Here is a 15,825-nt window from a genome sequence, read left to right as displayed (position 1 = left end):
TGGTTCCACATTTTTCAATTATTTCAAAAAGCATACAAAGGGTTTCTCAATTATTCAACTCATAATAATATGAACATATTGTGCATCATGGTAATATTTAGCAAGTTGCAATGCACACATAGTTGTTCTACAATTTTATGTTACTATTGTGGAGTTGGATTGAAATATCCATTTATGAATTAAAAATTGTGGGATTTTAAAGATACCATTTGTGACTGACATTTGGTCTACTTTACAATTGATTTAATAAAAAATGTTAAATCATCACTTGCATTCGAGCATAGGATGTCTTAGTGGAGTTACTATAACAACTAGGGCATCATGAGAGTTTGGTACGTCTAGAGTTCATTTCATTGCTATAAGAAAAAACTTATATAGTATGTACTTCAATTCTAGATAGTAACAGTTGTGTAACTTTTCCAGGTACACGTTGTGGAGGCATTAGGTTCTACACCACGATAGGAGGCATGTTTTTCCATTACATGACATCTTGGGGCTTAAAGCAAGAGTACCCAATCGATGTGGCATCCGGTCTTTGTGTGGGCATCACAGGACACGCTGGAGCTGAGATTGATTCATTGGGGTTTTGTTTCCTAAAGTTCATAGCATTTGCTCGCAGGATCAATGTCAGCTACCCTACCTTGGTCTCAAAGATAGCTGCAATTGTTCCTGTCGCACTTGATTCATACAGTGACTCCAACAATGCAGGTACCTCACATAAGTGAGGAGATTAAATTATAACCATTTATAGTCAAATGTTGAAAGGGAAAAATGTGCAAGAACTAGTATGTATAGTGACTTGAATTGTGTGATTGCGCCAAACTAACCAACCAAGCATGCCACTTTGTTGGTAGGGCTGTATAAATATTGATACTAGTAGTGATGACTCTATCTTCAATATCTTTCTCTCTCTAGGCTTGTTGGTGAGGGGTTAGACCCTTGTAGTGTAGGGACATATGTTATCTTAGTTACCATGTTGTAGTTAGACCTTGTAAATATAGGACTGAAGGACTTTAATTGTGTCTTGTATTCAAAACTATGTAGTTCCATCCACAGCATTCGTTGCCATAATTGTTAATTACCGTTTTGTAGGGTCTAATAGTACATATGGGCTTTAGGACTTAAACTATTTGCATTTATATTTCTAGACTAATATGGTTGTTCATGGGCATATATCATGAACACAGGCTCTATTTCCAAGAATTGGACTTTCTCTGGTAGCCAAGCAGTGAGGATATCATCGTCATGGGTGCTCACTTCGGGGATAGAGAGCCATGCCAAAGTGAGTGTTGAAGCAGGGATCCCCGAGGTAGGAAAAGTGCAAGGAGAGTATGGATGGAAAGTGAGTCGCAGGGGAAGCCACACAACCACCCAGGAGGAGACTCGAACCCTCACCTGGAACCAAACCGGAACGCTAGGACCAGGGCAATGGATCTCCATCCAAGCTACCACCCGGAGAGGAAAGATCACGTTACCCTACCGGGCGACCATGGAGATCACCCTCCAGTCCGGCAAAGTGTTTCAATATCGAATCTCCTCGATGTATTCCGGCGTCGATTACAGCAGTGTCGAAATACCTAATACCGGAAGCAGAAGTTAGATGGAGCTGATATTCTGGCATGGATTATACCAGCGCCGAAATACTGAATACCGGAAGTAGAGAATAATCAGATCAGCTCGATGAGATCAGGCTTCCGATCAGGACGTAGTCACTACCAATGATAACAAGGATGATCATATAACTGATTTAAAAAAAGTCCGCAGCTAAATACTCCGCAGCTACTCGTGATATTCCAAGCAACCTCGTACGCTGGAGTCTGGCCTCACCGGTAATTGGATTTGGTTCCCAAGCAGGCAAATAGTCTTCTCTTTCTTCGTTAGTTGCTCCTCTCTGTATCTAGTCAGGGCTTGGGAGTGATCATACTAAGCTGCATACGAGCTTCTTGGGCAGAAGGAGATTAGGTTTTTGTTTTCCTTCAAGGTTCCCAAGGTAGATACTTACAATCTCATCTATAGTTTTCTAACGCGTTTTCCTTTCCTAACGGTTATATATTATTACGGGATTTTGCCCGATCATCATCCCGAAGGATGACAAGTGCTATAGAAACCATGCGCATCAAACTGGGAGGTATCGATCTCACGATCGGTTATAACACACCGGCCTGCACCTGCCTCTACCAATTAGGCTACGACTCATTGGCATCTCATCTTTTTTCCTTGCATAGCTTGACATATTATTGTGGACTGACTTTCGTTCTGTAAATGTGACTCATTAGCCTCTTGTTAAGTAATACATCTTAGCTTCATCTACTTACACAACGAACTCTAGACCACTTACTATATAGAAAGTTCACACTATAGCTAGGAAGAATAGCAACCAAACTAGGAAGAATGTAGAATTTTCTAGTTATAACTAGATAACTTTGTCATCACGAATCTCTTCTAACTAGTAAATCCTTTTTTTTATATAGTATCTAGAAAGTTGAAGCCTTATCTAGTAACATTATCTAGTAAGCTATTGTATATCTAGTAATAATATCAACATAACTAGGAAATTTTTGTTTTCACTAGTCATAACTAGCAAGTACTATAATCCAACTAGGAAATTATGGATAGTCTTTCAAGTTAACGTAGACTCACAATTTTGCTAGGTAAAACTAGTAAATAAATATTAGTTTATTTTAAATTTACATTTGTATATTACTCACTTATGAGCTAAGCTTTCGATTCCACACTTATAGCTATACTCACTAGTTTGTGTAGCCTATGCTTAGTCTAGCCTATCCATAGCTTATATATAGCCTAGCTTATACATTAGGCATAGGATAAGCACTTGCTAGGTTAGGCATTGGCTCGATAATATAAAGTAGGAACAATATATGCTATGCATAAGAATACAACTTATATATGGCATTTTCTAGGCACAAGGTAACCATAGAATATGATAGGGTTGTGTTAGGCATTGGCTCCTAGCATATGCTTACCCTATGTCTAAACTCTTCCTAGAATATGCTTAGATTATGTATACACATAGGATTGGCTTATAGTATGCCTAGTATTTTCCTAACTTGCCATATGTGTACCCTATGCCTACCCCTTGTGTATTTATATCAGACATACCTATGTCTAGCCACTCTATAGCCGCTATCAGTTTGTCTCTATGAGGAGCCTATACATATACCTTGCATATATCACTAATCCAATCTAAACCTAAGCCTAATACATCATGTGTTACTTCTATAAAAATAAGTTGTATTTAGTCATTTTGTGGATTCTCATTAATTTTGGCCTATTTGTAGTACAATTCTAACTTTTTATATGTGTGATGATAATCATATTGTGCTAAACAGACGATAATAGGCAATTAATTTGTTTTACTTTTGGTGAGCAAATAACTAGACAAGTATAGAGATGTAATGATTGTAATATTGATCACTAGTGAAGTGCAATGTGAAATTATTACTATTATGGAGACTGTTATCACATAAAGCTATTTATATGCTTTAGCTTTAAAGTGATTGTACTCATCTATTTAGAGTGCATTGTTGTCTCTATTTTCTTTTATGTTATTCATATTCATTAAATTTTTCATTAATTAATTGTAATTATAATATTAAAATTAAAATATTAGAGCTAAGTTGAGGCTTATGTTAGAACTAATCATTTTGAGTGCGATTGAGTCATCCTCATTTACACTGTTTGCTAGTTATAATATGCTTTTGTAATTAATTTGGCTCAATTTTCCATTGCAATCATTGCTTTGATACCATGGAGGTGATTCTTACACACGGTCTATGATCATAGCAACAAAGTAATGGTTGAAGTATTGGTGTAGTGAACCACTAAAATATTACACCACATACTTCATAGATTATCTTAAGGGACTGAGAACTAGCAAGATTAGTTGAAGAAGTTGATCTCTCACTTGTGCATAAGTAACTAGCTTATTGACGAGTGAAGTGTTGTTCCCATTGCATCGAGTAGCATTTTTCTCACTTGGCTATAGGTTGAGGTGTACATGGCATCTCCCCTATATCATAACTACCTACATGAGTCTCATCTTGCAACATATCTACAAGCTATCAATATTGTATGGGTATATATTTGCATCAACCATGGCTATGCATGAGCATTCACCACATTGGTTAGTACCCTTGAACCACACTGTCTTTTCCCTCTTCATCATGCGAACCACACATTGCCTTTTTCACCCAACCACTTAAGCACCTTAGTCCACTCAACTACTATCTAGATAGGCCACATGATTGTTTAGCCACATTGGAGAACTCGATCACTTGAAGCACATCGTCCTAACTACTTGGAGCACTTTGGCCACATGTTTAATTAGGCAAAATTCAAGCACACTCTTCCACGTGCACATACTCAATCACATAGTCATGTAGTTGCACAATAATGCACTTTATTTCAACTCACTTTACCATCTCCACTCTCTTACCCTTGATCACGAGGCACCCTCTGACCACATTGAGAACTTCATTTTTTAATGACAATAACCTCACTCAGCAATTTAGGCCACATTAGACACTCATGAATCACTCTAGGTAGCATTAGCACATGATTCCATAATACTTGGACACTATACCACCATCACACTCTACTACTTAGTGCTCATAGCATAGTGATGTGGATGGTTTTGGGAATGGGAATGGGAATGGGGATGTGGACTAGAATTGCCCTCCTTTGTCACCATCAAAGAGGGCTCTTATAAGTGGATGGGATTGGGATGTGGGTTGGTTTGAGGATAAGCTAGGTCTAGGATGGCAAGCTAGAAAATGGCCATCCCATGTCATTATGGCTCATAGCATTTTACTAAAAGAACACCTTATCTACTTGATTACTTAGATATATTGAAGTAGATGATTACCTTATGCACTTAGGTAATATATAAGGCCAAATTTCCACGATTCTTGGAGAAGAGTGCAAATACTTTCACACATTGTAGATGCATTTGTACACACACTTTCAAGTACCTTAGGATAAGAACTAGGGTACAAGGTCTTTGGGGCAATTTGTACATGTGTGAGAGTAAGATGCAATACATTAGTCCACATGTACATATCGTGTCTGGAGAAATTGAAGTGCGAGTGTGGATACACAAGTACATTTGTATAGAACATCTAGTATGCATTGTGTAGAACATACTTTTATTTTATTTGAATTATCCTTCAAGCTTCTATGTGGTTCTTTGAATATGAATTAGCTCTGTTATAGATTAGGAACCCTTCACATTAGCAAATCTTATAGGAGAAAGGATAGCATGCAATCTATTGATTTTAGTGGGGATTAGAAGAATAAGGGTATATAGCACATGAAAGACAGTGTGGAAGAAGAGGTTTTAGTAATGGCTAGTAGGGTTTTGCATGTTTTCTACCTAATTAGCTATGAAGCCAAAGAAGCTTTGTAAGACCTCCATTGAGGCAGCATGATGCATATAGATATCATCAAGATAAGGTTTCTTAAAAACGATATCTGTGTTGGTGTTGCCTAGCTCTATGTGTATTCAAAGTGTGTTGCACTCACAAAAGGAAAAGAAGTGTTTGACAAGTTCCCAGTACCAAACAAAGTCTCTTGAAGTGCCTTGATCACTAGAGATAGGCAAAGCATGGACATGGTGCCGAAGCTTTGAGATGTTTTGGCAACATCTCAAAGGTGAGTGTCTACAAATTTGGTCACCCATACTTGCATTATGAAAGGTTGTATCAAAGAAGGGAAAAAAGATACATACCAAGGTACAAAAGCTGGGGCTTATTTAGTCACTTTTGGTTGCATCTTCAAGGCATGTGGATGCATAGAAGTGGCATAGAAGGGCTAAGAAATACACATGATATAGTAGTTGTGGCATTGTATTGGTAGATATGTGCGTTGAACTTAGCTTGCTTGCAAAAGCACAAGAAGTGTTTAATAAGTTGCCAACTCGAAATTTAGTTAACTTACTAACCAAGCCAATGAAAGCCAAAGTTGGAGGGTTTGATCATATATTACACGACTCTTTACATATTGGAGGGATTTCATAGCACTAAATATTGGAGGGATTTCGGAGCACTAATTAATGGTGCGAGGTTACCATCATTGATCTAGACAAGGTGGTTCAAAAAGATCATTCGATGTGGAGGTTGGGGCATAAACATGAGTCAACACTTGGTCACTCAGTTCTCACCAATTGTTGAACTCCATTGCTAGCCCCTTTTCCTCTATACATGCTTCTTCAGCAATACATCTATAATATTTTTAGTTGACAAATATCACAGAGCATATATGATGCCAGGAGGCATATTCCACGGTAGATTCCGTGAGGTTTTGCGGTGGATTCCATAAAATTTTATTACCGGGGCTCATACACAAGGTGGATTCTTTGTGCGAAAAGTCGATGGGGACGCCTATCCTTTTCGGGTGTCTTGTTAATTTAATGTGTAAGTGGGTGATTCCATAGCAGGTGATTTCGCAAGATACATATTTAAATTAATAAACGTTTATGAGTTTAGAGTGCGCACTCGTAATAAATTAAGGTTAGGATTGAGTTCTAACTAATTTATTTATTTTGTAGCTGGAGACTGCTAGGTATTCACTTTTGTCGATTTAATTGTATTATTTTTCTAACAATTGTAAATGCTTCAGTTGATGTGTAGAGCAAGCAGCAGTGGCATTGGGAAGCATTGGAGGATAGCGTGTATTCAAATTATTATCAATTTTTTATGGGCACGCATCTTAGGCATAGTGCCAATATTTTGACGCGCTTATTTATTAAAGCGCTTGATATTTATTTATTACTTTTGTGTGCGCATGGGCGCACGATTTAAATATTTGTATTGGACATTGTATTTGGGTACCTCCTGACTCCTTGGGCGCCCAATAGCTTTAATTCTTTAGTGGCACAAAAGCAAAAGCATGCTAATTGTAAATTGGGCTATTTTTTGAGCTTGAAGATCAATAATATATAAAATACAAGCTTTGTGGAGCGCTCACACAAGGCATGGGGGGAAAATTGTACCTAATTAGTCTCTTGCTTCATGTTGTGCAAGCTTTCTTTCTTGTTTTTTGTGCAAAAGTAGAGTTCTTTTGTTCTTGGGGACCTTCCGATGCTCACTACACACGCATACGATGTCCGATCTGTGCACCAGTGGCATCAGAGCGAAGTTGAGATCGAGAGCTTCCAATCGCTTACCATCTCGCGCGAAAGCAGAGCTCCTAGAACGATCGAGCTCTACAGTCAGTCTCGTGGCAAAGCGTCGATACCATTGTGTTCCTGGCAGTCAAGAACCCCTGCTGTATACTTAGATCGCAAGGGACCGGCCTCTACAGGCTGAGGACCACGCGGAAAGATCCTACATCAAGTTGTTGGTTTATTCTCAACAGATAAGCAAATTTCCACCATAGCTCTTAAAGCTTCAAAGTCAAGCTTGAAAGGCTTAAAGAGAAGCTTTATAAAAGCTTCAAATTTCATTTTTAATCCGTCGATGGCGACAGTATATACTGCACATTGCCAAAACGGACGACGACATACTCTTGTCCTCAAAGTCACGATTAGTAAAAAACAACTAAAAGCTATAAGTTCCAAAGGTCCTAAAGATCCTAAGCTTCAATCTTAATTAACTACCATAGAGGCAGTTCCTATTCGACAATACACGAACCTGCTTATTACTCTCTGGAAGCCCCTGTTTACACATGTGAATTGATAGAATCAGATTCCAGCGAACAATTGGCAACATGCAGTCTATACACAAAATTATTTTCTTGGAAGATGACTGTGACATCAAATTTTGCAATCGTAAAGGAGAAATACTACAAAAGCCAAACTAATATATATATATATAAGCCTTGTAAACCCGCCTTTGAGCTACGCTTATCCCGCTAACAAGGTTTCGAGTGTGTGAGGTCTTTTGGAATTTTGCAGGATGTTTGATCAAACCATAGAAGATTTTATGGTTGAAGGTGATCTACCAAAACCAATGGAGCAAAAATTGTATTTGATTATGATGCAGCTTCAAGAGGAATGAAGAGCACGATAAACTTTGCAAGCTCAATTGGCCAATCTACAAGGATCTACCGCCGACCAAGATGGATCGCAACTTGAAGATCTTATACGACATACGATCAATGCAACACTTGAAGCCCAATCTATTCGGAAAGAAACAAAGATAAGTAAAAGAAACTTCAAATTTTGTACTTTCAATGGATCACGCGATGGAAAGATTGTACTTGCTTTTATCAGTCAATTTGATGATTATTTCCATGAAGAATCATATGTTGAGAAAGACAAAATTAAATGTGTCACTAACCATCTAGTTGACCGAGCATCCTTATGGTGGACTATTATCCGCAAAAGCGTTGATTGTCCCACTACTTGGAAGACTTTCCAAAAGAAATTTTTGCAGAATTTTCTTCCACCCCAATTCCACGAAAAAGCAATCAAACAATGGGATCTTCTACAACAAAGGGATCACGAACCTATTTTATAATATACTGAGCGTTTTTGAAATGCTTTATTGCAACTACGAATGCTCGAAGATATACCTGAAGCAACTTATAAATGCAAGTTTATGTCTGGCTTACTTGGACATTTTTATGTGGAGGTCAATATGTTCAAGCCAAAAACCCTTGAAGATGCAATTTCCTTGGCCCATGACACTGAAGAAAAAATTCGTGAACGAGATAAGCGACCACAACAATTTCCAACTAATGGTAACTTTGGTTCCAAACAATTCAATTCAAATTTTCGAAGATTTAATCAAAGTCGTTTTCTTCCATCTTCATTCCGTAAATCTTGAACATGACCACTTGTCTTGCCATCAAACACAAATCCAAACCCTAAGCCATCTCTTCAGTCAAATCCCAACATTCCTAAACTTCCTGCCATTACCAATAATGTATCCAAAGCAAAACCCATAGTTTGTTATAAATGTCATCAACTTGGACATTTAGCAGTCAATTGTCAATCCAAAAAGCCATCTATTCATATCAATTATTTGGGAGCAATAGAAGATGAAGAACATGAAGAGATGCCGGATTTTACGGAAGATGATGATGACATTGGTACTACTTCTGATACTTTGTCAGGTATGCCAACTCCCCATTCCTTATTAACAATGAAATGTTTTGTGCATGGTAAAGAAAATACTATTTTACATGATGATGGGAACACAAACGACTTTATTTCTGCAAAAATTGGTTAGAATTGAATTTACATACTGTTTCTACACATTATTGCATCAAGGCTGTATTCCTAGGTATGAGATATAATGGAACACAAGAGGTGCATAATTTAGAAATTAAAATTGGTGATTATACTGAATGAAGAAATTTCTTAGTTGTACCTTTGCAGTCTAGTAGATACTTATAATCTCTTCTAATGCATTCTCCTTTCTGAATGGTTACATATTATTACGGGATTTCGCATTATCATCATCCTGAAGGATGACAAGTGCTATAGAAACCATGCGCATCAACTGGGAGGTATCGATCTCACAATCGGTTATAACACACCCTGCACCTGCCTCTACCAATTAGGCTACGACTCATTGGCATCTCATCTTTTTTCCTTGCATAGCTTCACATATTATTGTGGACTGACTTTCATTCTGTAAATGTGACTCATTAGCCTCTTGTTAAATAATACATCTTAGCTTCATCTACTTGTATCGTGTGAATGTCTTCATAGTTTGTGGTGGCATAGCTAGTCACACATGTCAAGTCATTGAATGTGTTTTTTGCAATTTGGAAATGGTCATCTTCTCTTGTATGTAGAAGCCTTCTCTCAATGAGAATTGAAGTTTGAGTATTTACTATACGCTTAATTCTCTCTAGATTTTTGTACTTAGTAGTGACTAGCCTAGTCAGACATGTGAAATCATTGAAATATTTTATACACTTTAGAAATAGGCACCTCCTCTTGCATGCAAAGGATTCTCTCGTTTTGAACTAAAGTTTGGGTATTTAGAAATACATGTTGGTTCTATGAATATTTGAAGAAATTAAAAGTATGGTAGTTAGATAGACTATCAATAGAATGATAAATGGATGCACTTTTAGAGTGTCGCATTGAATGGGAATTTATGAAGAAAAATCTCTACACATTATTAGAACCTATCCTATTCCCACTCCAAAGTGGAAAAGTTTTCATGCTCTCTAGCTTACAACCACTTTTTACAAACTTGAATGAATATAATAATTGAGTACATAATATAAAGCATATGCTCTTTCTCTCTCTCTAGATATATATATATATATATATATATATATATATATATATATATATATATATATATATATATATATATATATATATATTATTTCTTCACAAAGTACTTCTAGAGCTTAAGTGAAGAATAGTTGCATTCATTAAATACTCAACCACACAAGACTACATATATTGAAGACTTAACAAGGTGTAAAGTTATTAATAATCCAAACAAGATAATAAAATAAGCACAATAATAAATGTTGGTAATATAGTACAACAAAATTAAAACAAGCTTGCCTATCACCTATCCAAGCACGTTTTTAGCAATCCATCAATAGACGAATCTAAGCGATGTCGGCCGGCACTCCCATGGAATGTTATGGGGTTTTGTTGCTTAGGGTTTCCCAAGTTCGCCTCGCAACGGAACGTTCGCAGCGGAACCCACTACGATCAACTTGAAATCTGGGTTCCTAGTGGTCAAGGTCTCATGACAACATTCCGACGTTGGATCCTAGACATCCTACTTTATGCAGAGATACCCAAGCCGAAGTAGACCCATGCCACACTTGGTTTAAAGAGAATGGGAAATGAGAGGGATGCATCGCTGAACCTCCCTACCTATAGGGCATAGTCCCATTCCGGTCCCCTAAAATGTCATGAATCGAGGTTCTAACCTAACAATACATAAGGGTCCAGACAACGGTAAAACCTTGTGAGAAGCCTCCCCATTCTCTAGGACCACTCTATCGTAGAATATACCCATCAAGGGTTCCATCCACCTGCTTCCCTTAGTAGAAATTCACTAGTTATTTAATTAGGTCCTATCACATTTATGTGTGACATTTAAAATCAGCTTCCTTAATTAAACCTTTTAGGTAACAAGGTTCATTTGCGTAATTTATAGCACAGACACAAAAATAGGGCAATCAGTCCTTTTGACAAACAAGTTCCTTAACTTATCTTCAAGTTAATCTTAGTCTCTTGCCCATACAGGAGAAATTATGTATCCCTTCTACCCTATAGAAGTAACTAGTCCAAATCACGTGGCACATAATTTTCCATCCATTATCTAGAATCACATCTTCCAATGCTATAGATGTTAGGCCCATGATAGTCTACAACTCCATTCGGACTAGGCAAGGGGTGTCTAGAGCTCCACCTGACCCACAAGCACCCTAGGAGTGAAACATCATTTCTGTGGTTGGCCTTTTCACCATTTGACCTTGACCTGTGAATCGAGCAGTGCCCTTCTCGAGTTGAAGCATGGTGTGACCTTGGAGATGATCTACCCGTGCAACATATCCTTTCCTTAATTAATCTAGTTAAGAATCAAGCACAATACGTCACTTACATTTTTTGATAGCCCAACCTTCTTCTCAACAAGTACAAAAGCATCGTTCTTTCCTTTGACTTAAGGTTTCCTAATCCTTGAGCTCTTCATTTGCCCAATAGGAGTTGTTGTTCTCATCTTGCCCAACCTTGAATAGGATTGATAAATATAGTAGCATGACAATGAAGCTAGTTGTGTATGTATGTGGAGTTGTATATATGGGGATGAATTGGAGCTATGCCTATGTCAAGCCATCATATTCTCTTCCTCTCTACTCCTTATATCGCCTTTGTTGCCCGTAGTGCCTTGAAGTCATTTTATTATCCTTGGCTACATTGCCATCTTCCATTATAATGCCACTGCCATCATCTTTGATTGACACTTTAGCTACCAATCTACACCATCCGTGCCTACCAAACATGATTGTTGCCATCATTAATTATAACTTTTTCCTTACCTAACATAGAAATTTCTTGAAACCTAGGCTTGTCTCCAGTATAGTCCCAACTTCTTTGATTGGTTTATTGCAAGGCCGACTAACACAAAACCAAATCTTTCATCTACTTTTGTTACCATGCCAACTACATCTTCATTGAATATTATAGAATAGAGTGACATATTTGAGCATTCTAGTAGCAAGGATATGGTAGTATGCTTGATACTTAAGACCCTAATCCCAATGCTATTGATGTCTCTACAAAATCCACCTAGTACTTAGATCAAGCTGAGCCAACTGAATCCCAAATTACTTTCGAGGAGGTTTTAATTAGACTCACTTATAGATCAATGCTAGAAAAAAACAAGCATCTTATTACTTACAACTGGTATCGCAGTTGGATTGGTAGTGATGTCCTCGCCCAAGGCTTCGTTGCGGATTATGGGATTCCTGCTTGTATTCGACATTCTTTGCTTGGGGGCCATTTATCGGTCTTCTTTGCTTTAAACGTGATCCCCCCATAAGACTTTAGTTGCCTCTTTCTCAAATAGCAGGCCAATTGGGGGAAAATGAAGCTATAGATAACCACGCGGAACAAGGGGGAGAAGGACGGTGTGGGTGATCACCCTCTAAGGAGGGAGAGAGAAGAAAAACCTTCTTAGAAGGTTCTCTCTCTTTCTCTTTGTCACACACACGCTCTCTCTCTCCCTTTCTCTCTCTCACCCTCTCTCTCCCTCTTTCTCTCTATCACACACCCACACACTCTCTCTCTTTTCCCTACAATGTGCCATTCCAGGCCTCTCCTGCGTTGCGATTGGGAGGGGGGATTTATAATAGTGAAGGGTGGGGTATTATTGGGGGGAAAGAGGTAGTTGGGGGGGGGGAGTGAGGTGACACACGTGTGCCCCTCCCCCCTATTGTCATCTCCATTGACTTCTTATCCTTCTTCGTGGATGTCGTCCTCTACCAGGTTGGCGCCGTCGTCATCTCCTCCACGTCATTAGCATCGGTGGCGTCATCTCCTTCTTTGTCCCCCCACCACCTATTTGGCGATGACAGGGAGAAAGAAGAAAAAATTCAATTACTTTTATTTACAATAGGGGTGGGGGGGTTTTACGGCCTGTGTGGGGATATTACAAAAATAAAAGTGTAGATGCACTCTGTAGATGTGCTTCTAAGGGCACATCTTTCTACATATTCATTTCTAGAAGTCTACTGATGTGATTTCAAGTATGCCTATCCCCACAAATGAGTAGGCCCATAGATGGCCATATTGACATATTTTATGAACTAGAAGAAAAACTTATAGATGCATCTAATTTCCCAATTAACAACATGACAAAAGACTCACTTCCAAAATCATGTTTACATCATGTCATATAAGCGTGATCCTTTATGCTAGTTTAAACACACAATAATTATAATTTTCATAGTAGTATAAACACTCATTTTACTGTACTTTTGCCTACAATTTACACAGGCTTTCTCATGGAACTTTAAATGCACTTTTCTCTAGACAAAAAAATAACAAGGACCTACTAGTTGTAGACTTATGGAGCCACATGTTTGCAACTAGCAGCTTCCTTGTGTCTCTATTTACCCTTAATTCATTGGACACTATTTATAAAAACAGAACATCCAACATAGTGTTAAAAATTGCATACAATACCATATCTTAACGAAATGAAATATTAAAGAATAATATAAAGAAAAAATGAGAATGATGAAATAATATTGGTACTTGTATCACAATCTATACATTACTTTTCTTGGGTTGCAAACTATAATTTTTGTAACTTAAGAAAATATATATCATCTACTACCTCTACTAAAACCATTTGATTGAGTGGTTCTTGCTTTCATGTCTCCCTCTTCAATGCCTTTTTGTCTACAAAAATGAGACAATTTATGGATTAGCTTACTTTATTGTATTGAAGATTAAGCTTATCTTTGAAATTAAGAAAAATATAATAGAGCACTAGAAATATAACAGATCAAATATCTCAACACTGTGATTAAGGATCAAACTACAATAGAACTAAGAGTGTTCTTCTATACCTTTAAGTGCTATACAAACTATAGCCTTTCACTTCGAGAACTTTGTACACTCCATGCTATAGTCCTTAAAAGTATAGGATGGAGACTGCATGGACAAGACTCACATAAAGGTTTGAACTTTGTATAATAATATGACTAACCATACATCAAAGTCTACAGAGCTCATTGGACAAGGTATGTAGATCAACAATGAATAAAATTAAATGATCTAAATCATATAGTTTTCAAAAAAGAGAAAATGATATATATCTTGGATATTTTGAGAAGATGCTTTTTCTCCTTCCTCATAAAGAATATGGCTTGGAAAATTTCTCATGTTTTGTTATTATAGCATTGTTTAAAGATTCTTTACTAAAATTATTTTTGGATAGAGGAGACCTACAAGAAGTAATGATTTTTCATCATAGCTATCCCTATATAATCACAAAGTATTAATATTTAAAAATTTTGTTTATTATATAGCTTAACAAAGTCTTTAAAATGATAGTTTGAGATTATAAATTAGGTGGATATGGTGAAATACCACCACCTCTTGTGGGTGACTTCCACCCAAAAACAATTCAACAAATGTCTTTAAACGGAATCAAATGTCTTTAATCGGAATCATATATCAAAAGCATAATAACAAAACATGTGTGACATTGGAGCATTCCTTCAATACTTGAATATTCCCTCAATGATGTGAAGCTAGGAGAGAAATTCTAAATTTGACAAGCAAAGAGAAAATAAAGAAGCAATTAAGGGACTTTTTTATGATCTTTAATAGCAAACAAGTATGATGCTCTACCTTCTAGAAAGTCATTGTCTTAAACAAGGAAAAGCACATTGATAATAAAGAGTTAGACTACTCAGAAGTTCCCAAGTGGAGAGCTAAAGTTGTTGGGAATCAGTCTACATGCCATCATAGGCTAATTTATAGGCCAAGTAAGTCATCCAATCTAGTCCTTCTAATCAATGTTAATCTATGTCATTTTAATTAGGCACAAGATGAGATTCACTACAAGATATAGGCCTTATACCGACGTTAAAAGCGACAAAAATGTAAATAAAAAAATTTTCCCCCGTTGTTGCAAAAAGGGTCGTTATTGGCGACGCCATAGAACAGTCGGTATCAGTGTCGGTATCAGCGTCGTTATTGGTGCTGATACCACAAATTTTTTTCCCTGTTACTGTCGCTATTAGCGTCTCAAATTTACTAATCGCGTCGTTATTGGCGTCATTATTATCGTTGCAGACCGTCGGTATCAGCGCCATTATACTCAACGCTGATACCGATGGTCTACAATGATAATAACGACGCCAATAACGACACGATCTCAAGGCTAATACCGACGGTCTACAACGATAATAACGACGCCAATAACGACGTGATCAGTAAATTTGCTATGCTAATAGTGATGGTAACAAGGAAAAAAAATTTGTGGTAGGGTAGCTATAACACTGTGTGCTTTATTTGGGCCATACAAAATAGTTTCTGCATTGTGTACAATGCTCGCGCAAACAAAAATAAAGTATACTAAAATCATAACACTGATATATGAAATAAATACATGATCGCATAATGGAAGCGACTGGTACAATCATGACAAGATATCACTAATATATAGAAAATATCTACACAGATCAGGCGACCAAAAAAGAAAGGTGTGTGAGCTCCAGGGATCCAAGGGCAAGCTACATATCCTCACCATCCAAAAGCTCGTCCCGCCGCAAAGGAGCATCGAACGGACTTTGCAAAAAAAGAAACAACAACACATCAGTCTACTATACAATAATACATTCTAATTAAACATGGTAACTACG

The 15,825-nt window shown here is 37.4% G+C and overlaps 1 protein-coding gene across 1 annotated transcript; it reads left to right on the top strand.

The window, feature by feature from the left end:
• Positions 1-339: 339 nt before the first annotated feature.
• LOC148035688 (uncharacterized) lies at positions 340-8,518 on the top strand. Its single transcript, XM_087677696.1, has 2 exons — positions 340-708; positions 6,637-8,518. Exons 1-2 carry the CDS (start codon positions 468-470, stop codon positions 6,645-6,647), a joined length of 252 nt encoding a protein of 83 aa, XP_087533822.1. The 5' UTR covers positions 340-467; the 3' UTR covers positions 6,648-8,518.
• Positions 8,519-15,825: the final 7,307 nt, after the last annotated feature.

This window comes from Lygodium microphyllum, chromosome 5 (assembly GCF_053477565.2).
Source record: "Lygodium microphyllum isolate KBCC chromosome 5, Lygodium_microphyllum_v1.1.10, whole genome shotgun sequence".
Lineage (NCBI taxonomy): Eukaryota > Viridiplantae > Streptophyta > Polypodiopsida > Schizaeales > Lygodiaceae > Lygodium > Lygodium microphyllum.
This window is presented reverse-complemented; position numbering and strand designations above follow the sequence as displayed.